This window comes from Triturus cristatus, chromosome 11 (assembly GCF_964204655.1).
Source record: "Triturus cristatus chromosome 11, aTriCri1.1, whole genome shotgun sequence".
Classification (NCBI taxonomy): Eukaryota; Metazoa; Chordata; class Amphibia; order Caudata; family Salamandridae; genus Triturus; species Triturus cristatus.
Window position 1 is genome coordinate 889,215,147 of NC_140594.1, and position 25,210 is coordinate 889,240,356.

At 48.0% G+C, this 25,210-nt stretch overlaps 1 protein-coding gene across 2 annotated transcripts in view; it reads right to left on the reverse strand.

Moving 5' to 3' along the window:
- The window catches only part of GMPS (guanosine monophosphate synthase), a 591,203-nt gene that overhangs the window by 2,425 nt on the left and 563,568 nt on the right, over window positions 1-25,210 (reverse strand). For both annotated transcript variants that reach the window (XM_085634772.1, XM_085634773.1), the window contains one exon: window positions 12,117-12,289. In XM_085634772.1, coding sequence (XP_085490898.1) covers window positions 12,117-12,289 — 173 coding nt within the window. The remainder of the gene's footprint in view (window positions 1-12,116; window positions 12,290-25,210) is intronic.

The following is a 25,210-nucleotide window of genomic DNA, read 5'->3' on the forward strand; positions in this document are numbered from 1 at the left end:
TCATTCCACCAATTTGTCATCGATAAAGCATAATAGGGATGGCACAAAAAAATTACATTCTACCGGCCTTTTTAAAACAATACAAAAAAATATATATATATTATATAGGAGTTGCAGGCCTCAATATGTAGAAGGTAAAGACAAAAAAAAACACGTAACCACCGGTTATCCTCTACAATCAATTCTGAACAGTGAATAAGGAAATTAACTACGCATATTTCTTTAGAAAAGAACATTAAACAAAAAATCTTCGTGAAATATTTTCCAAATATCAAAGACACAGCTGGATAATGAAGAAAAAATGTAGCTAAAACTTTGTTTTAATCTAGATCATACAGCCAACATCTGAGAGGGATATAGCTAATTTCCCAATTACTTTAAATAGGGGGACATAATGTAATCTAAACCTCAGAAATTACTGACGAATTAGAAGGCATAAACGCTACTAAATATTACAGAGAAGAACAAGTTACTTCCTGTCTGACGTGATGGTGCGCCAGTGGGGGAGGTGATGGCAAATCCTGCCGCCCACTGGCGATCTGTGGACCTGAAAGGTTGAACTAGGAGGGTTTGATGGCTGCTGCAGATGGGGTGGTGGTGGACTGGCCTGCTCGCTGGTCCCACGTCCCTGGCCGCACAGGGGCTGAACAGCTTGCGCCGGCCTGTGGCTCTGGGCGGAACTTGGTGGGGCACCCCTTCCACAGCCACGAAAGGGGCAAAAAGCAGAATGCGCAGGGCGGGCAGTGGAGAGGCCCAGGGACTTGGCCGAAGCCCGACTCTCCTTGAAGCGCTCTAGCGCGTTGTCTGCCTTGTCGCCGAACAGGCAACTGCTATCAAAGGGAGTGTCCATAAGGGTAGCTTGGACATTCCCTTAAAAACCAGGTGACCTCAGCCAGGCGTAGCGTCGAAGGGCTACCGACGTTGAAATCGTCCTGCCTAGCGAGTCAGCGGTGTCCAGCCCACAGCGAATGGTAAACTTGGCTGCGTCTCTCCCCTCGACAACTGCACGGGAAAGTACAGCTCAGGCCACTTCCGGGCACTGGGGCAGCACCCGCACCACCATATCCCACACGGAGGGGGTGTAACGGCCCAACAGATATGCAGTGTTTACCAACCACAGTCCCAAGCTGGAGGAAGAAAACATCTTCGCAGGATGGTCCAGCTTTTTGGATTCCCTATCAGGTGGAGCTGTAGGGAAGGCGCCTTTGGACGTCGAGGCTTGGACCACCAAGCTCTCAGGGGAGGGATGTTAGGAGAGGAGAGGAGAGGGGTGCCCATAGCCGAGCGGTGGCGTTTGTCGATAAACCTATCAATGAAGCCCCTGTGTTGGGCCTGGACCAGGTGCCCAAAAGGATGTCAGTGAGGGCTTCATTAAACGGCAGCAGGGGCTCCAAAGAGCTCGCTGCTGGTTGAAGCACCTCTGTCAGGAGGTTAGTCCTGACCGCCACCTTAGGTAGCTCGAGGTTGAGAGCCTTGGCCACCCTACGCAACACCACTGCGTAAGAAGCTCCCTCCTTCGTAGCCACGGTAGGAGGAGACAACCTGTCTAGATCTGGAGAAGTATCCAGTCCACTGGCATCCCCTCCAACTCCTCTCGCCAGTCCAGATCATACTCCAACTGGTCAGTTAAAGGCTCTCCAGACTCCTCCCAGTCCTCCTCTGGTTGCCAATCTGGCTAAAAAAGAACCAGGGTGGAACAGGGGCACGAAAGTATCCGTCGGCGCCGGATCAGGCGTCGGTTGACGCCGGTCCGGTTCCATGTCCATGTCAGGGTGGAGGCCTGGGTCGATACCGGCTGGGGACATAACCGGTGTCAGCTGAGGACATGGTGCCAGTGGAATCGGCGCCGGAGGAGGTGTGATCAGGTTGACCGGCGCCGATCCGGATCCAGGCCTGGATCCAAGGGGACCCTGCGGGCCGAAGCCGCCATCGTCGAAAGCCCAGGGCCCTCAGCAGAGTCCGCGGGGCCCGAAGGCGCACCAGCGGTGTCGGGCTGCCCAAAGATGGCATGAATCGCTGCGTAAAAGCTGCGGAGCTGGGCAGGGGTTGCTCTGGGTCCTGGGCGGGGTAACTTGAAGTCGACCCTTCAGGCTCCTCACGCGGAGCTTTGGGAGGGGCACCACCCTCATCGTGTCGGGCGACGGACGGGGAGAAGTTGAAGAGCGACGATGCTTCTTCAACTTATTATGCTTCGACTTACCTGAGGAGTGTGAAGACTTCGGGGACGAATGGTGGTGGTGGCGGCTCCGTGACCGGTCCCATGACCTCCTGTGTGACCGGGACCTCCAACAGTGCGGAGCCGACTGCCAGGCCTCGAGAAGATTTTGAGACCGCTCCGGCAAAGACTGCGAATTTATGGTCCGGCAGTCGGAACACAACTTGGGATCGTGGTCGCTTTCCAGACACCACAGGCACACGCGGTGCAGATCCGTCACCGACATCAATTTTCGGCAGGAACCGCAAGCCTTGAAACCGGGCATCCCTAACGTGCACCAGGAGTCGAAGACTCAAAACGACATCGACGAAAGTCAGCAAAAAGTCAGTCAAAAAGTGACTGGAGGTACCGCTCTCCCGAATCTGCGCTGGCTGGTGCGGAAAAAGAAAGAACGGACGTCAGCGTGCGAGGGTGGCGTCTAAGCTACTGCAACGTCATCCCGGCGACCAAGACGCCAACGACTAATGCGGAGCCAACCGATGCCACCTTTCGACGCGCAGGGGTACTGCTGACGAAAAATCCTCCCGACGCCTGGGAGTAATTCTGAGGTAAGGTATCTATAACTAATTGTCTCTTTCAGATAGGTCGGACTAGGAGGCATGTTATGGGTGGATGGGCCCACCCTCAGGCCCCAAGGCGTGTGTCACTGGGTCCCACTGCCAAGCACAGGCTGGGCAGCTTGCGTAAGCCGTGGCTAGACTGGGTCGAACGTGGTGGGGCACCCCTTCCGGAGCCACAAAAGGCAGACTGCGTTGGACAAGTGGTCGCTGCGAGGCCCAAGGATCTGGCGGTAGCTCTAGAATCCTTAAAGCGCTCGAGCTCCAAGTCTGCCTTGTCAGCACTTGCGCAAACGTATCTCACAGGGCAGGTCCTCCAGGTTCTGGGGGGCTGCTGGACATGCTGGGGTTTCTGCTGTAGTCAGGTCGGAGTCGGGACAGGCCGGTAGGGTTGGGGCCAAAGCAGTTGGTGTTATCTTCTTACTTTGTCAGCATGGCTCTTCGGCCCTTTCTTCCTTGAATCTGAGGAGGCAAGGTTAATGGTCTTAGTATTGAGGGGCGTTAACAGGGGTGTGCAGGTCGGGACCAATGGGCACCTTCCATGGGATGAGTGCACCCCCCTATTATGCCATTCTCCAGTGGGAGGCGACATGAGCCTCTTCCTTATTGGCTCGGTCCCCTCATCTTCAAGATAGAGCTGACTGAGATGTGTGCTTTACCTCGCCACCCTCACCTGAGGGGTGGGATTGGCAAAGGTGGGCACGCCTCTCCTTGTTTTCCCGCTGATTTTCCTGCCCAAAGTGGGGGTCAGAACCAGTGGGAGGCAGTTGCTGGAGGCAGTTGCTGGAGGCAGCAAAAGGCAGGGACAGCTCACAAAGGCGGCAGGCCTTTGAAGCTTCCCCTTTGTAGACTCAGCCCATCCTGGGGGAGGTGACGTTACACCTCTGCCCAGAATGGGCTTTGTCTCGGATCCCAGAGTGCAGAGGCTCTCTAACTAGGGGTCCAGGAACCTGTATGGTGGTTGCAAATGGTGGGCAGCCATTCAGGAACCATAACAGGGCTGGTCACTTTTCAGGGGGCAGTCTGAGTTTAGTGCGCTGAGAAGGTTGCTACCAAACTTCCCAGTTTTCAGTGAAGCCATTATGGAGCTGTGGAGTTCGTAATGGCCAACTCCCAGACCATATACTCTGTATGGCTTCACTGCACTTAAAGAATGGACTTCGACACTGTAGGGGTACAGTGCTCATGCAACAGGACATTCACCTGTGGTCTAGTGCACCCTGCTAGAGGGGTGGCTTACCTAGGCCATCGGGAGAGAAATGGAGGCATGGCACACACAGGGATGTGTGCCATGTTGACTTTTCACTTTTCTCTGCACCAAAACACGCAGACTGCAATAGCATTGTGTGTGTGTTAAGACACAGTGCCTTGAACGGTGGCACAATAGGTGCAGCAGCCCTTAGAGGCCTTCCCTGGTCACAATGCCCTTGGTTGCCATGGTACCTTTTACAAGGGGCTTACCTGTGGCCAGAGATGTGACAATTGTGGGTACAAAGGTCCAGCTTTGGGAAAGACACAGGCCCTGGGAACCTGACTGGCAGGGACCCAGGACATATCAAGTCAAAAATGCATTGGATGTCATGCAAAAAGGGGCATTTTCCTACAATTGAACATCAACTAACCTCTCAAATGAGGGAGTTGACGTCGCAGGTGTTAAGAAAGCCTTTAAACAATAGATTGGAGGTGTCTATACAATGGGATTCGGTGTGGAGATACTGAACTGGACCCAATTGTTGCACGTTGCCTCCATGCCCAGAGTCAAGACACGGAAAGAGATATCGCAGCCCTCGCCTACACAAAAGGGAAAAACTAAGATGCTCATTATTGCCCTTGTTATTTGTTGTGGGTACGGAACACTTAGCCCAATATATGAGGCAAGGTGATAGGCAATCTGGGATGAACATAAATCAGTACCCCCACATCATATCTTTATACAGCAACACCTGGTTGAAAGCAGGGTTGCCACCTATGCTTGCACGCCTAGAGCAGTTCAGGAAAGCTTCTGATCTAGCGGCTAACACAACCAAATTGAGTCTGTTTCACTCACTGATCAGGGTGCGCAGGGCATCGCCCGCACAAACACGCATGCCACGCCCTAAAACCGCAAACTTTTTAATACCTTGGGGACTCAAGTGTTTAGAGAACTGGTAGATGTAATAGCCAGTAATCTCAAGAGGTCTCTGGCCCTGGCTGGAACATCAATTACTTTAGGAAAAAAGGAAAAAATGCTATTTACCCAGTAGTGTTGGGTGCGGATGTTTGCACTTTGTTTTTCTTCAAAGAATTCTTTTTCAGTCACGAGGTAGGAGACTCCTTTCGGTGATAGTGCGCACGGGCATCGACTCCATTGTTAGATTGTTTTACTGCAAGGGGTGATAATGGAGTTAGTAAGAGTAGTAGAAAGAGATGTTCATGTATATATGTATCTAAGTAAGACGTCACTGCAACAGGTATAGGTACCCAGAGAGGTGGGTGGGCGCATTTGAATCAACAGCTCTACATGCCAAGAACAGATGCATACTGGGTAAGTATTATTTTCTGTTTGAGGCATGTGAGCTGTAGATCACATGCTTTGCATAGACTATACCGTAGTGATCTCCCAAAGTGGTTGCTAACCTGTAGCTTTTGCATTTGTTTGAAATAGTGTACGTAAAACTGCTTGGCCCACACTAGCTTGCTGTCTTGCTAACACATCTACACAATAGTGTTTTGTGAATGTGTGTGGTGTAGACCATGTTGCAGCTTTGCAAATGTGGTAAATTTCCTAAAAATGAAATAGAAGCCCCTTGTTTGTGTGTGAAGTGCGCTCTAGGGGAATTGTCAATGTTAGTTTTGCTTCTGCATAGCATGTTTGAAAGCACTGGACTATCCACCGCGCAATACCGGATTTTGATATGGGATTGTCTTTATGTGGTGGAGCAAAAGCCACAAGTAGTTGTTTCTTATTCCGGAAAGATTTTGTGCTTTCTATTTAGTAGAGTAATGCCCTTTTCACATCTAAGGTGTGTAGAGCACGTTCTGCCACAGAATCTGGTTGAGGGAAGAACACCGGCAACTCAACAGATTGGTTGATATGAAAGGCAGAAATTGCTTTTGGTAGAAATTTAGTGTTGGTCCGAAGAACCACATTGTTTTGGTGTACTTCTACAAAAATGGTTCTTCTATTGTTAGAGCCTGAAGCTCAGCCATTCTTCTCAGTGATGTGACCGCTATGAGAAAAGCTACCTTCCAAGTGAGAAATTGCATCTCACATTTGTGCAATGGCTCAAAAGGTGGACTTATCAGTATAGTGAGGACATTGTTGAGATTCCACACTGGAGCAGGTGGAAGTCTTGGGGGAATTATTCTTTTAAGTCCCTCCATAAATGCTTTAATGACAGGCACTATGAAGAGAGACGAATGTTGTCTATTCTGAAGGTACGCTGCTATTGCAGCAAGATGTAAGCTTATTGATGTGTACGCTAAGTTTGAGCGCTGTAGATGCAATAAATAGCATATAATGTTTTGAACTGAAGCATCAAGCGGGTTGATTTGATTGTTATTACAGTATATGACAAACCGCTTCCACTTTCCTGCATAGCAAGCTCTTTTGGTGGGATGTCTAGCCCCGTTGATAATATTCATGCAGTCTGGTGTGAGATTGAGGTAGCCAAACTCTAAGACTTCAGGTGCCAAATTGCAAGGTTGAGATGACTGGGATCAGGATGTCTTATCTCTCTGTGCCTCTGCGTGAGGAGATTGGATGTGCAATGTAGTTTTTGGTGTGCAAATACTGAGAGATCCAACAGGGTGGTGAACCAGGGTTGACGGGCCCATGTGGGAGCAACTAGGATTAGTGTCAGGGACGTCTGTCTGAGTTTCCAAACCACTGATGGAATGAGTGGGAGAGGCGGAAAAGCGTAGGCAAATATGCCTGACCAATTCATCTATAGTGCATAGCCTCTGGACAATGGGTGAGGATACCTGGATGCGAAGCTTGGACATTTTGCGTTTAGGTCAGTGGCAAACAGATCTATGTCTGTGAAGCCCCATATCTGAAAGAATGGGAGGAGATCTCGAGGGTGGGGTCCCACTCGTGAATCTGCTGTCTTGGACGACTGAGCGATCTGCAATTTGATTGTTTACTCCTGAAGGTGTTCTGCGAGGAGGTACATTTTGTGGCATATAGCTCACCTCCAGATGGTCTGTGCTAGTTGTGACAGCTGGAGAGTGTGCCCCCCCCCCCCCTGTTTCTGTATGTAGTACATTGCTGTCATGTCTGTACGTATCAGGAAAGCTTTGTCTACTAGATGAACTAGAAATTCTTTGCGTGCTAGAAAAATCGCTAGCAGCTCTAGGTGATTTATGTGAAGCTGCTTTTGCTGCAAGCTCCACATGCCCTGAATTGTGAGAGTTTGGAGATCAGCTCCCCAACCAGTGAGCATAGTGTCGGCTGTTAGCACTATCTGTGGAACCGGGTCGATGAAGTGCCGCCCTTTTGAAAGGTTTTGTGGATGCCACCACTGCAGAGAGCGATGGGTGAGGTTGTCCACCAACACTAGATCTGATAACAGACCCTGAGCCTGGTTCTACCAACGTGCACAGCATTCCTGAAGGGTACACATTTGAAGTCTTGCGTAGGGGACTATTAGGATGCAAGACGCCATCATACCTAGTAACTGCATGAACACTTGAGCTGGCAATGAGTTTTGAGGCTGAAACAGAGAGTAGTCTACAGATTGCGGATTCTGGCTGGATTGAGGTAGGCCAGAGCTTTTTGTGCATCTATAGTGGCTCCCAAATACGCTTGTGTGTTGGATGGTTTGAGATGGGACTTGGACAGATTTACTGTGAATCTAAGATCGAGGAACAACTGCACTGTTTTGTGAGTGAGATGTAGACAGCTTTGTTGCGAGCTGGCTTTTATGAGCCAATCGTCTAGGTATGGGAAGACGTGAATGTTTTGTCTTCGTAAATGAGCTGCAACTACTACCAGGATTTTAGTGAAAACCCTGGATGCGGTGGGTACTCAGAATGGTAGCACCTTAAATTGATAGTGCTGGTCTGCTACCATGAACTGGAGGTATTTGCGGTGAGTGGGGTGTATTGGGATATGGGAATAGGCGTCCTTTAAGTCCAGAGTGGACAGAAAGTCTCCTTGATGAAGGAGCGGGAGCACTTGTTGGAGTGTCACCATATGAAAGTGGTCTGACTGAATGTATAGATTTAGTTCTCTGGGGTCTAGTATAGGCCTGAGAGAGCCATGCTTCTTGGGAAATAAGAAGTACAGAGAGTATACACCGGCCACTTGATATTGTAAGGGGACTGGTTCTATAGCTCCTTTTTCTAACAGAGAGAAAACCTCTTGCTTGAGAAGGTTGAGATGTTCATGTGACATTGCGTGTGATCTTGGAAGAATGTTTGGGGGGAGTGTTTGTAAGTTCCAGGCAGTAACCATATTGGATATTTTGTAGAACCCATTTGTATGAGTTGATTGTATTCCAGACTGGTAGAAATTGGGAACAACGTTCCCCGACAGGAGTGGAATGATCGGGGGTAGCGGAAGGAAGTCACGGTTTGTTGTTTGCGAGGGAAGTGTGTGTTGAGTTGCCTCTGCCTCTTCCCTTACTGTTGCTACGTCTAAATCCACCTCTAAAATAGCATCTTGATGAGGGTGATTGGTTGTTGCCTTCGTAAGAGGAGGGAGTTTCTGTGGAAATATTTTTAGAGCCACCCCTGTAAAAACAGCGACAAAAGGATCTCCTATTTGAAGCGAATTGTAAAGCCCCCAATGACTTGGCGACCTCAGTGCCCTTCATTTTTACTAGCGAAGTGTCTACTGTTGGGCCAAAGAATGTGTTCTTTGTCAAATGGTACGTTGAGAATAGAGACTTGAACCTCCAGTTTGAATCCTGAAATTCTCAACCAAGCATGCCTGCGTAGCAGTACACTAGTGTTCACTGCGCGGGCTGCTGTGTCTGCTGCATCCAAGGCGCACCTCATGGAGGTACTGGTGATTAATTTACCTTCCTGAGTAAGGCCATTAGCCTTTGATTGGTGTTCAACAGGAACTGCATTATTTTTTAGTAGCTCATCGTGATGAGCCCTGTCATAGCGAGCTAACAAAGCTTGCGCATTAGCAATGTGCCAATAATTGGCCGCTTGCTAAGCTACCCTTTTGACCGAGGGATCAATTAATTTTGACTTCTTATCAGGAAGAGGGGCCTCACCTGTAGTCTGTGAGTTAGCTCTCTTGCGAGCGTTGGAAACTACAAGAGAGTCTCAAGGCAGCTGACCTTTGATATAAGCGGGGTCAGTAGGTGCTGGCTTATACTTTTTTTCCACCCTGGGTGTAATAATTCTTGCCCTCACAGGATCTTTAAAGATCTCATCTGTATACTTAAGCATCCTTTTGAACATTGGTAGGGTATGAGTAGCTCTCTGAGAGGAACTTGAGGTTTCGAATAATAAATTCTCTTCTAGAGCCTCTTTATGTAGCTCCACCCCATGATAATGAGGAGCTCTGTTAAGTAGCTCAATGTATCCTATGTTGTCGTTGGGTGGTAAGGGTTGGGAAGGATATAGATCTGGATCATTATCAGCGTTCGGATCAGTGTCCTAGTCTTCCCATGGGGCATATGTCCAGTGTCTGGATTTATCACCAGTTCTTTCTTTTTCAGGTCCGAAGACGGACAGTCTGACCGAGGATCTTTCAGTGGAGTCTTTTTCTGTTTGGCCGCGGTTTTTGGCGCCGAAAATTTTGGCTCTGAAGATTTACTCTTTGGTAACCATGGAATGGTTACCACGACATGCTTCGGTTTCGACGCCGAAGGTATTTGCTCGACACCGGCATGGGGCCAACTTGAGCCTGAGTCGGAAGGGCTTTCCCCTGTGTTTCAGCACTGGGCCCGAGGGCGGGGCCCAAATCTTTTTCACTGTGCCGACCTTGGCCCGAAGGCAGAGGAGGGACCGAAGTCTTTTTCTTCTTGTGTTGCTGGGGCAAGGGAGTTTCTGTACTCACAGTACGCTGACCCGGTGTAACTTGCTCCTCTTCTTCCATGTTGGATTCGGCCTCGGTAATGGAGATATGCTCTGCTTCTTCTTCGGTTCCTTGAGCGTGGAATTCTTCTCTGTCATAATCTTAGCTGAAGATGTCCGGTGCGGAGCCGCTCTGATGTTGCATTTCGTGACTTTGAGCCCGATGGTCACGGAGTGTCTTCTTCGATCGAAACAATCGGCATGGTCGCAGTCTTTCTCGTCGTGTTCCGGGGATAGGCAGAGGTTGCACACTTACTGCAAGTCGGTGCGCGGAAACTTAGCTTGAATGGAGTCTGTTCCATCGACTGCTAGTGAGCTCGGCCCGGGTAGGCCCGATCCCCTGCCACAAGTTTTCCAATCAAAGACCTTAGAATGGGATACGCGATCGAGAAACAATACCATGTTTGGATAGTCCTTTGGTTCATTCAAATTGATGTTATTGGCAACCAAAGGCAGTTTGTTTGAATGAGTGTGTTTTTGATGAATGAGGAGTGGTGTATGAATGTGTTTGTAAATTAGTACATCTGCCAAATTGGCAGTGCAGTAATTTTTGTCAATTGTGTGGTTTATATGTTTCTATGCTAAAAAATTGTTGTGGGGCTTAATTATCTGTGCTCTAAAAAATACTTTCATATAAGATTTATTTGAATAATAAAAAAAGATGCAGTTTAAATAAATACTATTAATTAGTTTAGACGTGGTTGTTTGAAATTTCTTCCGCGGTCTATTTATTTTGCAAATTCGTTATCAGCATTGGCACTCTCTTTTGTTTCTCATGTTTTCGGGCTCAGCCTTGCTGATTCGAGTCACACCCATTCTTGTTTCCAGCAATTAATCTCAGCCACTGGAAATTACTCTGGGGTGCACGCCAGCCCATTGATATTTTGCACACCATGCCACCTCAGTTTGGATTCCGCTATATGCACATCAGTCTAGACCCTGCTCCAATGGGAACAGTCCAGCACGATGTGCCAACCCAATGTCAATATTTCTTAACAAAGAAATGCAGACTTTAGTGGAGAGTATTTATCTTGACTAGATTCCAAATACAATAAACTAACCTTGTAAGATCCTTTTGACATACACGTCTAGCAACAAAACCTCCAAGTCAGGAAGCTAGCACTGGCAGAAGGTGTGGCAGTCTAAGATGGTGTGCCTGCTTTACAGACTGACAGAATACCAAAATGTGATTGTATAGATGACCTATGTGTCAGAGGATTCTGTCCCTCAACAGCACTGAATCACTGCTGCTTGCACCCTATTCCAATACAGTGATAACAGTTTGAGATGAAAAGAGATTTTATGGCTGTAGAACTATTTGTCCCATCTTTTACCATGTAATAGCACTAAATGGTTACTGAGTTTGCAGAACTGAATAAAGAAAACTATGAAACAAAGTTATTTCTACCTGTGGGCGGGAAAAGGCACAGGCAGCCTAAACAGAAGGGAGGTTTAGCTGTTGAAAGTACATATATATGTCCATTGTAAATCCGTAGATTTCACATGGGGGGGGGGGGGCATTTAGGAAGTCATTACCCCTTGCCATTACACTAATAGAAACAGTCTTCTTCTGCATAGCCTCACAAGCCTCCTTGCACTAGGTAGACACCCCTCCAGACCAAACTACCCCTTTCTTGTGCTAAAGTGTGCCGGAGGATGTAACGCTCAGGTGACCATTCCCTCGAACTACCCCCTGCCTCTAATGCCCCCTGGCCCGCATGTTCCTCATTCCACCTGTGCACTAATTTGCTGATTTCGCTTGTGCCATCCCTCCTCTGTTACCTCCTCCACCCTGGCAGATTCCATTATAGCAGGGCACCCAAGAAAACGAAGTTTGGTTGTTACACAATGCGAATATAATCAGCTAAATGTTCCACCAATTAAACAGAGCCATTGTACCTTCATTTGGTTAGTAAGAAATGTCTTTCTGACTAGGTTTGCCATTTTCTGCACCAATTCTCATACAACCAAATCCTAAAGCTCCTTGTATTTTTATCAATGCTGTATAGTGGCTGTCGGACATCGTTTGCGCCCCCGTTTTGAAATATATACAACTACATAATAAAAAAAAAGAAACCGTCTTCTCAACTTGAGCTGCTTGCTATTTCAAAGCTTAAATTTTCTTTTCATTACTGCATAAGAGGTTGAGTATTAATCCGTTAGGACAGAACGTTTTACTGTAACACAAACCCACACAAATCAAATAGTTAATCAAGGTTGAAAACTGTAATGTAAACAATGCAGATGAATAGATTCAACTATGACATATGACAGCAACAGCTTTGGAAAAGGCTTTTTTTTTTTTTTAAGAATCACGAAAAATATACCTCTTCGGGAATCTCAATTCCTGGAGTTGCTGGTACACCAGTCATAAAGTCACTTGTGATAAAGGTTCGTATCACCACAGATCTTTGACAAGAAGGCTGTTTTTGTAACGTATCCCGATCAAAATGTAAGGGTGTCAAAATCACTGGCATCTGACTGATTTTGCCTACATAACCTTCAAAAATAAAATGCAGCATATTAGGCAATGGTTTCAAAAGACAAGTACTTTTAAAAAAAAATAATAATAATTTGATTGGCACAAGCAATATATTTTATTTTAGAAGAAGATGGGAAGATCACAATTGTAAATTGTTGTTTCTGCACATCAATTACTCCACGTGCTGTTGAACAATATGGTTAGGAGTAGAAGGAACCATCTTTGTGAACACGTCTAACAGACTCAATGTTTCCATGCAAATTGTTCAAGCATTGATAACTGCAGCTTCAAAAAGAGTACTCGACCCAGAACAACTGAAAATAATTTTTTTATTTACAGTTCAAATCTTTAAGAACAAGCACTTTCGACTAAATTAGGAAATTCAAAATTAAACATGTTCAAATTCTAAAGCATGTACATCAGGCTGATGAATGCACTGAGGAATTCTGAATGACTAAGTAGGATCAACTTTAAAAGAAATGGTTCCTTACTTTCATCCCATCGCAGTGATCTTCATTAAAGTCATGAACATTAGAATAATTCCTTACTGCATGCAGGGACGCCATAACACTTAAATAACCAATCTGGTGCAAAACCAGCATAATTATCGCTATGTATCACTTTCCAAAGCCTATTCTGGCTGCTTTTCTTCCTGGAACTAAAATTATTCCAAGCTTAATTCTTGTATAAAAAAATGCTCTGCAGTATCGGACCTTAAAATTGCAGCCAAAGTTGTGAACAACTGAAGAAAAACAAAGATCAGACAGACTTCATACTAGCAGCTAGATAGAGTTTCTACCAGATAAGGCAGGTAACTTGTTCATCTGAAAGCGACTTCTCCCCGCAGATTCCTTACCTTGGAATACATACCCAAGCAATACCTCCCAGACATGGGTCTGCGAAACAATTTCACACCAAAATGTCCTGCTGGACCAAACAGGCAAAGTGCCAGTCCTTATGAACTTGACTGTCAAGGCAGAAGTGCTTGGTAAACATGTGCAGAGATGCCCACATTGCGCCCTGGCAGACGTCAGGGCCGGGACACCACGTGCTAACACAATGGTCACAGCCTTTGCTTTGGTGGAATGAGCACGCATACCCTGTGGGGGTTGATTCTTGACCAATGCACAGCAGATTAAAATGCAAAGCAAGACCCATTAGAAGATGGTCAGTTTCTGCACGCCTTTCCGTTTCTTGGCCCGACATACCTCACGAATAGTTGATTGTCCACCCAGAACGTTATTGTGCAGTCAAGGTGTAACGACAAAGCTCTTATTGGGTCCAGCCAGTGGAGTTATTCCTCTTGTTTATAGGGATGAGGCGGAGTGTAAAAGGAAGTCAGTGATGGACTAGACTACTTGAAATAGGTTGACTACCTTTGGCCAGAAGGATGCTCTAGTCCGAAGGACCAGTTTGTAGCGGAAAAACAAGCTGTAGGGAGGCTGAGAGAGTAGTTCCTGTAGTTTACTGACCCGCTGGGCAGATGAAATTGTCACCAAAAAAGCAAGCAGTCTTGATAGCGAGGAGCCTAAGAGGGCAAGAATGAAGTGGCTCAAAGGCAGTGCTTTATTTGTAAAGAAAATATAAGTGACAGTGCTCCGATCAGGAGACCACTGCAGCTTCCACCACACATTGCCCCAACCATGCTGCCAATGATCGTAACAACACAACTACTAACCGTCACACTGCTATAAGTGAAGTGTGACAATTTGGACTATTTCAGGCCCCAAAAGCTAAAAGAATGGCTTAGCCAGCATATAATAGTCATTTTTAATGAATATAGCATTAATAATTAACTGTTGTTGTGGTCATCTCTAAATTACCTAGAGAGCGCCACCTTGTGACAGGCTGTCCCAAGCACTGGTACTGACAATTAAGTGTCGGTTCCGAGCACTGGAAACCACCAGCTCAAATTAAGCACTGCTCAAAGGGAGTGCACATTAAGAAAGTAAGAACCAAGTTAAGGTCCCATTGAGGCATAACAAAGGAAGCTGGGGAAAATATATGCTATAAACATTTTTCACTGAACCTATTTACAATAGGGGATTTGAAGAGAAAAGGCTGATCTGGCAGCTGCAGAAATGTGGAGATGGCAAATACACAACCCTTCAAAAGTGCTCAATGCAGGATACTTTGAAGGGTTACTTATCTGCCATCTATGCTTTTCTGTGGTTGCCAGATCACACATTTTTCCAATGGCCGGCATATACCATCTTGATGGAGCAACGCCAAGCTACCAAGTTAACACCACAGACTTCGGGTGGAAGGTTGAAAGCTGTCAACTGTCGCCACTCCACCATGGCACATGCATGGGAAGCACTAGTGGTGGACCTCCGAGGGTGGGGCGCAGAAGCAGAAGAGGGCATTGACGCACAGGAGCAGCATGCAGCAGAGTAGGGGTGGAAAGGCAACTGAAGGGTCACACGTGGGGGCGGGAGGGCTCCTCTTCTCCTTGCTGCTTGGCGCCTGCTCATGGGAGTGGGGGGTGGCTCACGGCCGCTCCCACGGCCAATCACGAGAGGGACTTCTCACGGTACCTACGACTATGGCACACTGACATGCGGGTGGGGGGAGGGAATATTTGTGTTTGGGGAGTGTTGGGGGCAATGCGTTGATAGTTGGATGTGGTCTGCACTGTACTATGCACTGGAGTATATTACTAGGAGAAGACCGATGATATGCTGGTCATTGCAGATGGCTATTGTACTTGAATTATGCAATAAAAAATGTTTTTGCAAAAAAAAAAACTGTCGCCACTCCATCTCCACGCATGAAGGTGGGGGGTTGACAGGTTCAGGTGGGGAACCCTTCCCTGTTGCTGCGACAGAAGATCCTCCTGAAGGGGTAGCCTGATCAGAGGACCGATGGCCATGCGCAAATGCTCAGGATACCAAACTCTAAGTCCAGTCACAAGGATGACTTGGGCCCGGTTGTTCTGATCTTCTTGAGAACTCTGGTAAGAAGTGGTATGGGCAGAAAGGCGTACAGGAGTTGTGAACTTCACTCAAGACAAAAAGAGACAGAGAGAGAGAGCTGCCCTGTAAACTCCAGTGCACAAAATTGTTGACATTGCACGTTCTCGGTGGTGGCAAAAAGCCAATGCTGTAAGATCTCCCACCAGGGACCTGCCACGTCTTTCCAGCCAGGTCTAGAGACACGGGGCCTCTTGACAGAGTCTACAACCCAACCCGCACTGTTTGTTGCATTACCACATGGCGGAGTTGTCTGAACACCTGCAGTAGCTGTCCCTTGATGGAAGGTAGAAAGTCTTTTAATGCCGGACTGATTGCTCAGAGAACCAACCGGTTGATGTGGAGTCCTGATTCTGCCGGAAACCAGAGGCCTTGGATCCACTTCTCCCAGATGGCCGCCCCATTCCAGGAGCGACGCATCTGTCAGTACTGAGAGATCTGCATGGGGAAGGGAGAAGGGTCTGCCACTGACCCAACTGGGGTTCATTAACCACCACTGCAGTTCTTTTGCAGCTTCCTCAGAGATCTGGACCACGTCAGACAGATTCCCGATGCTGCACCTACTGGAACTTCAGGTCCCATTGCAAAGCCCGTATAGGGCAGCTAACGTGTCACAAGCAGGATGTAGGAGGTCATAAGAACCAGCAGCCTCAGAGTCTGTCTCACCGAAACCAAGGATAAAGGCTGAAACATCGGTACTATAGCTTGAATTAAAGGGAGCGACTTTGGCACATTTATAGTGAACTCCAGAAAATGCAGGGAGTCCGCCATAGTTTGGAGGTCTGAGACGACCAACTGGGGTGACCCCACTTACAACACCGAGTCATTGAGACAGGCGGAGGTCTGATCTCCGCAGATGAGCTGCAACCACTGAAATCACATTGTTGAGCATCCGAGGGGCACTGGTAAGTCCAAAGGGGAGCACAGTAAACAGAGTGCTCATTACCTACCGTGAACCGCGGATAATGTTTGTGGGCAGGCAGGACAGGAATGTAGAAGAATGTGTCCTGCAGGTCCAACGCTAACGTCCAGGCTCGCAGGACCAGGGCAGACAAGACTTGAGCAAGCTTGAGCATTTCGAATTTCTCCTTTTACATGAAGAAATTAAGAGGTCGTAGGTCTAGGATAGGATGAAGATTTCCGTCCTTCCTGGGCACCAGCAAGCAGCAGGAATGGTAAGCATGGCCTACTTCTGCTCCTGGCACCCGCTCAATGTCTCCCATGGCCAAGAGAACAGCCACTTTCTGGCAGAGTACGAGAAGATGGTCCTCAACCAGCATGTTTTAACTCCGACAATTTGGAGGGTTGGCAGGCGATGAATGAGAATTTGTGACTTTGAGGAGTACGCCGAGAGGGCATGCAATGATTTTCTCGACCCCCCCCCGGCACGTATTAACATGACACGCTCTACGCAGAAAAGGCTGGAGGCGGGTTTGAGTGAAGAGACAGTTTCTCGCCAATACGAATATATACTTGTATCTCCACGGAGAGTGCCCCATTACTGCTGATGAACAAGTTACTTACCTTCGGTAACGCTTTTTCTGGTGGATACAATATCTGCCTGTGGATTCCTCACCTTTAGAATATCACCTGCGCCAGCATTCCGCGGGAAAATTCTTTCCTAGCTCTCCCATGTTGACTAGGACGTCACAACAGCACGGCTCCGCACGCGGCACTGTATGACGGTAATGGAGCCACATAAAGATCTCGTCGGCGTGCTGACGTCAGTTCCACTCATTTTTCTGTGCCACCGAGGCAAACGGACACATTTTCAAATGCACACATAGCACATCAAATATATACATATATCTAAATTCACAAATGCATAATCAAGAAATACATAGAGAAATAGCCACAGAAAAAGCATTTCTCAATATTAAAATATAAAGATGATTAAGACATATTAAAATACATTTTTTTGGGGTAGAAACAGGTGGACAACGGGGAGGCGGGTGGGAGCGTGAGGACTCCACAGGCAGATATTGTATCCACCAGAAAAAGCGTTACCGAAGGTAAGTAACTTGTTCTTCTGATAGAACACCTCTAGCCAAAGCAGAAGAAGTAGACTTAGCTCTGGTGGAATGAGCTCCGATACCTTCAGGCGGTTCCTTCTTGGCCAGGGCGTAGCAAATCTTAATGCACAAGATAATCCACCTGGAAAGCGTCCTCTTGGGCACTACCTTGCCTTTCATTTTCCCAACAAAGCCCACGAAGAGCTGATCGTCCAGCCTCAGATCTCTAGTCCGATCAAATAAAAGCTGACAGCCCTCTTGGGGTCCAACCGATGCAGTCTCTCTGCCTCCTGGGAAGGGTAAGGGGGAGGATAAAAGGTGGGTAAAGTGATGGATTGTCCCATATGAAAAGGGGGAACCACCTTGGGAAGGAAAGCAGCCCTGGTCCTTAGAACCAACTTATCCGCATGAATGGTCAGGAAAGGAGGTTTCGAACTAAGCGCTTGAAGCTCACTTACCCTCCTAGGTAATGGCAATCAAGAAAACAGTTTTAAAAGAAAGAAGCCTCAATGGGCAAGAGTGAAGAGGCTCAAACTGAGAGCCCATTAAAAAAGTGAGTACGAGATTCAAATCCCACTAAGGCATAATGAAAGGTGTGGGAGGAAACTTATTTGTAAGGCCCTTAATGAACCTCATGACAATGGGGGACTTAAATAAAGACGGCTGGTCCGGCAAACATAAAAAGGCAGACAAAGCCTATAAATAGCCCTTAACAGTGGCTACAGCACAACCTTGCTGTGCTAAAGATAGAGAAAATTCCAAAATATTACACAAACGAGCCTTCAAAGGGTCAATGTCTCTCTCTCCGCACCACTAAACAAATCTGGACCATCTAGAAGAGTAAACGGACTTAGTGGAGTGTCGCCTGGATGATAAAATAACGTCCACTATCTCGGCGGGAGAGTGAAGGAACTCAGGTTGACCCGTTCAATCTCCAGGCATGAAGGTGCAAGCTCTGGAGGTGGGGGTGAAGAAACTGCGACTGCGAGAGGAGGTCTGCCCTGAGAGGGAGACGGAGCGGAGGGTGCGACAAGAGGAAGTAGGTCTGGGTACCACACACTCCGGGGCGATCAATATAACTTGGGCCCAGTCTTGGCAAATCTTCCTCAGAACCCCAGGAATCAAGGGTATGGGAGAAAACGCATATGGGAGTTGCGAGCTCCAATCTATCTGAAACGCATCCCCCAAAGCTCCCTACATCAGATACTGGAGACTGCAGAATAAAGGGCAGTGCGCGTTCTCGTGAGTGGCAAACCGGCCCAACCGAGGAGATCCCCACATCTGAAAGATGCGATGGACCACCTCCAGATGAAGCCGCCACTCGTGATCGGCCGAGTAACGCCGACAGACTGTCCGCACGAACATTTAGCACACTGGCCAGATGATTTGCAATACACAAATCTGTTGGCCCCGAGCCCAGGACCAGAGCCTCTCGACAGAAGCGATACGACCCTACACCTCCCTGTTTGTTGATGTACCACATTGCGGTAGTGTTGTCCGTCAGGACCTGAACCGACTGACCGCGGAGGGAAGAGATAAAACCCTTCAGTGCTAAACGTATCGCCCGCAATTCCAGAAGGTTGATGTGAAGCAACCTTTATTCTGGAGACCAATGGCCTTTGACCTCCAGATCCCCCAGATGATCACCCCACCCTAGAGTGGAGGCATCCGTGATCACTGTGGCCACCGGCGGAGGAGGCGGAAAGGGCTTTCCTTGAGACAGGTTACCCTGCACACTCCACCAAGACAGCTCCGCTGCAGCTTCTCTGGAGATTCTGATATTCTCCCAGAGATCTCCGTTGTGCTGATACCACTGCCTGCGGAGGCACCACTGGAGTGCCCTCATGTGCCAGCGTGCATGGTTGACCAACAGAATGCAGGAAGCAAACAGATCGAGCAGGCAAAGAACCTTCAGGACTGGAACAACCGCTCCATCATGAAATAAAGGAATCATTTCCTGTATGTCGAGAATCCTCTGCGGAGGCGGGAATGCCCGACACACAGAAGTGTCCAGTATTGCCCCTATGAACAGGCTGCGCTGAGAAGGCACCTGGTGAGATTTGGGTACATTCATCAAAAAACCCAACTTGAACAACAGTTGCGTTGTCACTAGCAAGTGGCGCGAAACCAACTCTGGAGACTCTGGAGCCAGTCGTCCAGGTAGGGGAAAACAGGAACCCCTGACCTTCTGAGATGAGCCGCTACCACCGCCATTACCTTTGTAATTAAACGAGGCGCGGAAGTGAGACCGAACGGAAGAACCGCAAACTGGTAATGTTGCGATCCCACCTTGAACCTGTGATACTTCCGATGCGACTTCAGGATGACAAGATTAAAATATGCATCCTGCAGATCGATGGACACCATCCAGTCTTCCTGTTGCAGCGCAAGGAGAACCTGAGCCAAGGTCAACATTTTGAACTTTTCCAGCCTGAGGTAAAGGTTCAAAATCCTGAGGTCCAGGATTGGTCTCAAACGACCATCCTTTTTGGGGATCAGGATATATCGGGAGTAACAACCCTGACCCCTTTCCTGCTCCGGAACCACCTCTATCGCACCTTTTTGGAGTAATGTAAGAATCTCCTGCTGCAAAAGCAGCAAGCGGTCTACTGAACAACCACCCTGGTGAGGAGGGTAAGGAGGAGGAAACTCCAAAAATGGGAGGACGTACCCATTCTCTATAAGATTCAAGACCCAACGATCCGAAATGATCAGTCTCCAATCTTGTAGAAAGTGGGACACCCAACCTCCAACAGGACCAACATGTTCTAAGATGGGGAATCTAGAACTGCTTTCCTGATGTACCAACGGTGGCAGGAGGGGAGGTAGAGGAAGAGGAGGAGGTCTGTTGACGATTTGCACCCGTGAGGCCTCTCTTATTCTACCCTCTGTACGATTTGTACAAGGGATTTTGCTGTTGATGGCTCTGCTGAAATTGTTGGCGGCCACGAAAGGAAGCAGATCTGCCAAAGCCCCGATATCTCTTGTACCCATAACCTCTAGACTGCACCTGGAGGCCTAAAGATCTTGAGGTAGCTCCGCTGTCTTTTAAACGCTCTAAGGTTAGTCCGCCTTAGAACCAAAGAGCCTTGACCCATCAAAGGGCAAATCCATCAAGGTCGCCTGCACATCAGCCGAAAAACCTGAAGACTTGAGCCAAGCCTGTCTCCTTGTAGCCACAGAAGACCCCATAACACGAGCCACAGAGTCAGCAGTGTCCATGCCTAACTGAATCACTTTTCGTGCTGCGGCCTGCGAATCTGAAAGGACTTCCAAGAAGTTGGCAAGATCCTCCTCAGGCAACTTAGGAGCCAACCGAACAACAGAGTCCATCAATGCATGTATATATCGTCCAAGAAGGCAAGTCGCATTAGTTGACTTTAGAGCCATACTCGCTGATGAAAACACTTTCTTCGCAGCTTGCTCTGTCTTTTTAGAGTCCCTGTCACCCAAAATGGTAGGTAAAGCACCAGAAGACTGTTTTGAGCAAGAAGCTTGAACAACTAGACTCTCCGGTGTCAGATGTGATGACAAAAAAGCCAGATCACAAGGGGCAGGCTTGTATCTTCTCAAGATAGAAACGAGATACAGCCGGAGCAGACAAAGGCTTCTGCCACTCCTCCTGAATTGGATCTGTTAAGGCATCTGTGAATGGAAGTAGAGGCTCAGAAGTTGATGAAGAAGTATTCAAAACGTCCGTCAGTATATTGGACTTAATCTCAGCAGAGGGAAGTTTAAGGCCCAATAAATCAGCCGACTTCTTTATGACAACATGGTAAGGTGCAACGCCCTGCACAACACACCCACTTGCAGATGTTAAGTCATACTCAGGGGAATTATCTAGGCCACTAGCTTCCTGAAGGCCTTCAAACTCATCCAGAGTCCACAATTTCTCCTTCCACCTGTTCTTGCAAATAACTCCTCCTCCTCAAGCAATCTCTGAGCCTCTCTCCTGGAGCGTTGCTTAGGCAACGGCGTCGGCGGAGCAACACGCGGTGCCGGAGAAGACACCAGCGGCGTCAATGGAGGAGCCTCGACATCGAACCTCGACGTCGATCGAATCCGAGGTGGAGCAGACTCAGCAGCTGAAGGAGTCCAGGGAGCCGGAGTAGACTATCTCAGCGCCGGGAAATGCCAAGCCGGAGTCTACGGCATAAAAGGCATGAAAGGTGCCTGGGGATAGAACTGAGGCACACCCAGGTTGAAAGCCAGAGGACCCACGGGGCCTGAAGGCACACCGGATGGAGTCGAGGCTCTTGTAAATAAACCAAACATCGTATTGAGGAAATGCGAAGAGTCAGCCCCAGGAGCAAGAAAAGGAGAATATGGATCCGTACCTTTCTGTAGGGGAGTCACCTGAGGTCGTACTGGAGCCTGCGGAGCAGGGGATGGCGCCCGCTCAGGTGAAGCCACACGGCCTGGAGCCGGTGATTCTTCATGAAGCGAAGAAGCCTCTGAAATCTGCAACGCCAGAGATGGTACTGACGTCGCTTGAGGAGAAGGAGTAGGAGAGATGAAGTCCCTTCTCCGAGGTCGCTCAGCTGGAGTCGGCAACCTCGATCTCGACCTCGAGACCTTGGCTTTCGAAGATTGATGTCAAGAGGTGTCTCCTCTTGGATTTTTTATGCTTCTTTGACCTCGAAGTGTGTGAAGACTAAAACTTCGCTCTCTTCCTACCTCTCTTTTCCTTCTTGGCTTTCGCCATAAACAATTTGGCTTCATGTTCTTTGATAGCCTTGGGATTCATTTTCCTGCAGCTCCTGCATTCTTCGATGTCGTGGTCAGAGGATAAATACCACAGGCAGTCATCATGAGGATCCGTGATAGACATGTGTCCGCCACACACACTGCAGGGTTTGAATCCGGTCTTCCTAGAAGTAGCCATTCTGACAAACTACGAGATACAACGTTTTTCACGATGAAAATGGAGAGCCCCGAAAAAAAAGTTGAGCATCGCCGCGCGGAAAGAAGGGAACTGACGTCAGCGCGCCGACGAAGTCTTTTTGTGGCTCCGATGACTTCATACGGTGCCTCGTGCGGAGCCGTGCTATTGTGACGTCCTCGTCGATGTGGGAGAGCTAGGAAAGAATTTTCCCGCGGAATGCTGGCGCAGGGGATATTCTACAGGTGAGGAATCCACAGGCAGAAGTATCCATCAGAATGGACCTTGATGTCCAGCGCTGCCTGACTTGGGTTACGTATGTTCCTTGTACCCTTGTCCTGATGAGGCCCAGATGAAAGGGCCGAAATGCATTGACAGCATGAATAAAGAGGAGTCCATTGAATAAAAGACTGTTAAAAATTGTATAATACACACTGTGGATTGACTCAGTGGTGGAAGTTTTTACCTCGTATGTGTATAGGACTACCTCGTAGCTGGATTGCTAATAGTTATGCAGCAAACACAAAACTCCTAGTTTGGGGTAGGAAGGAATATATGATTAGGTGTATTAGTATATGTAATTGATTGTTTTTTATTCATGTCATATTGTGAGGTGTTAAATTTTTTTTACTGTATCTAATGTGTTTATATTAATATGATGTATGTATTGTGTCTATATAAATGAGAACAATTAAAAGAATGTATTAATTGTTCCAATTGGAATAAGAGCTGGTATGTGCCTTAATGTGAACAAGTGTGAATAGAAAGGGACTGTGCACCACAGAATATGATTTAATTTATTGTGTCCAACTGTTAAGTTCACTATATTGATTCCTCCACATCACTGTCCTTGTATAGTTTGATGTACTAAGTTGGTGGCATGGGTGAAGGGGTGGTCAAGAAGGGGAGGGAGTAGCCCATTTGGACAATCTACACAACCCAGCACTTGGATGTTATCGCCCTCCAGTGATGCAGGTGAAGACTTATCCTGTCTCCCATTGGGTGCCCGTGATGGTTGGAGGGAAACTGGGGAGAGGAGTTGGCCTAACGGCTAGGGCGGTCGACCTCGAATCTGGGGAACTGGATTCGAGTCTCGGCAAGGACGCTGAACATCCTGTGATTCTGGGCAAATCACCTAATCTTCCCGTGCCTAACAAAAAACATGAATGTGTTCTCATGTAACGCAACTGGTGCTATGGAAAGCTCTCTGATAACCGATACCTTCATGTCAAGTTCACGCGATATAAAACTCTGTAAAACAAAAAAGAAAAAAAAAAGAAAACAGAGGCTTGGAGGCTACGGCTGCCAGGGGAGTGGTGGACTGGCCTGACCTATGGCTGCCTGACCCACAGGGTCTGTGGGTACCAAGCACGTGTGTGCCATGGTGGCTGGGCAGGTAGAGACGTGGCTGGAAGCCCCTTCCATGGCCATAAAAGTAGCGCAAGGCAGACTGGAGTTGGTGAGGGGCATGGAAAGGCCCAAGGACCTGCCCGTAGCTCTGTTATGATTGAAGTACTGCAGTGCTGAGTCTGCCTGGGCTCCGAAGAGACAGGAGCCATCGACTGGCATGTCCATGAGTAAAGATCTTAGCCAGGCGTGGTGCCGCAAGGCCACCAACGAAGAAACCACTCTGCCTTGCAAGTCCATTGTGTCCAACCCACATTGGATAGTGACCTTAATGCGTCCCTCCCAACACCAATAACTAAGTGGAGTATAGCCTGGGCCTCCTCTGGGACCATAGACAGCCCCTGCGCAACCGAATAGTCAGACAACTATGCAGCTCTGTGAATGGGGACAGCACTGGGAACATCAGCAGTGGGGCCGGGGAATGTCGAGGTTGCTCGTCCGGCGCCAGTCCAGATCCATCTTTGGATCCAAGGGGCCCAACTTGCAGTGAGGGTGAACTCATCGATGGAACCCACGGGGTCCAAAGGCGCTCCAGCAGGAAAAGGCTGGCCAAATAGGAGTTGCAGTCCTCAATTTTTTTTTAATTGGTCAGGGATCACTCCGGCTCCCAGAAACTCAGGGAGGCGCAGAGATGGGCCAGGTGCAGGCTGAACTGTAGAGCCTGGCCTAGATTGTCTACCTCCCTTGTCTAGTTACTTTGACGGATAAGGGGAAGCCGAAGACCTCTTTGAATTCTTGCTCTTCTTTTTCTTGTGGGACTTACCGAGATGTGACGACTGCGACAAAGATCAATGGCTCCGGAATAGATCCAGGGACCTTCCTATTGACCTGGTTCGACGCCGTTGCAACGAGTGGCAAGGAGCTTAAGGGATCGTTTCCTCAAAGCCTGGGGTGCATGGCGCGACAATCAAAGCAGGTCTTGGCATCGTGTTTGCGCTCAAGGCAACAGAGACAGACAAAGTTGAGGTCTGTCACCAGCATTTTTTAGTGACAGGCACTGCAGGGCCTAAATCCAGCCTTCCTCGTTGACATCCCTGCCACACCGAGAGACAAGGCTAAAAAAACTGCGGAAACAAGTGGAAACTAGAGAATGCTAAAGTGATTCTGGTATCTATCAAGTAAGTTAAATAGAGGCAGATGCCAGAAAAATTTAAAAAAGAAAGTCCCTCAGCATAAACCAATTCTGGTATTTTACTGACCTCTGCTGGTCGTTTTCTATCAAGACAGTTAAATAGAGGCAGTTGAACAGAAAGAAAAGTCCCTAAGCAGAAGCAGACAAGGCCTAGGGCTGATCTCCAGAGCCCACAAAGTACATACACATATAAGTATATACTAAAATATATACAAGAGGTCTCAAATGCTCTCAGCGGATCTGTGCTGACTGGTGCAGAAAGAAAACAAATGTCAGTGCGCAGGGTGGCGCCTATTTTGGCTCTGTGCACGTCACTTCCAGCACAGATAACCCCGATGATGGTGCGTTTAACGCAGACAATGCCACGGAGCAGAACGATGCAACCTTCCGGTGTGTAGGGGTACTGCTCACAAAAAAAAATCCAGCTCCAGTATGTAGCCTGGAGATATTCTAAGGTACAGAATCTGCAGCTACAAGTCCCAATCTGAAATAAACCTTAGACTAGAGTAGCAAGCAAATCCGTAACCCCACAGC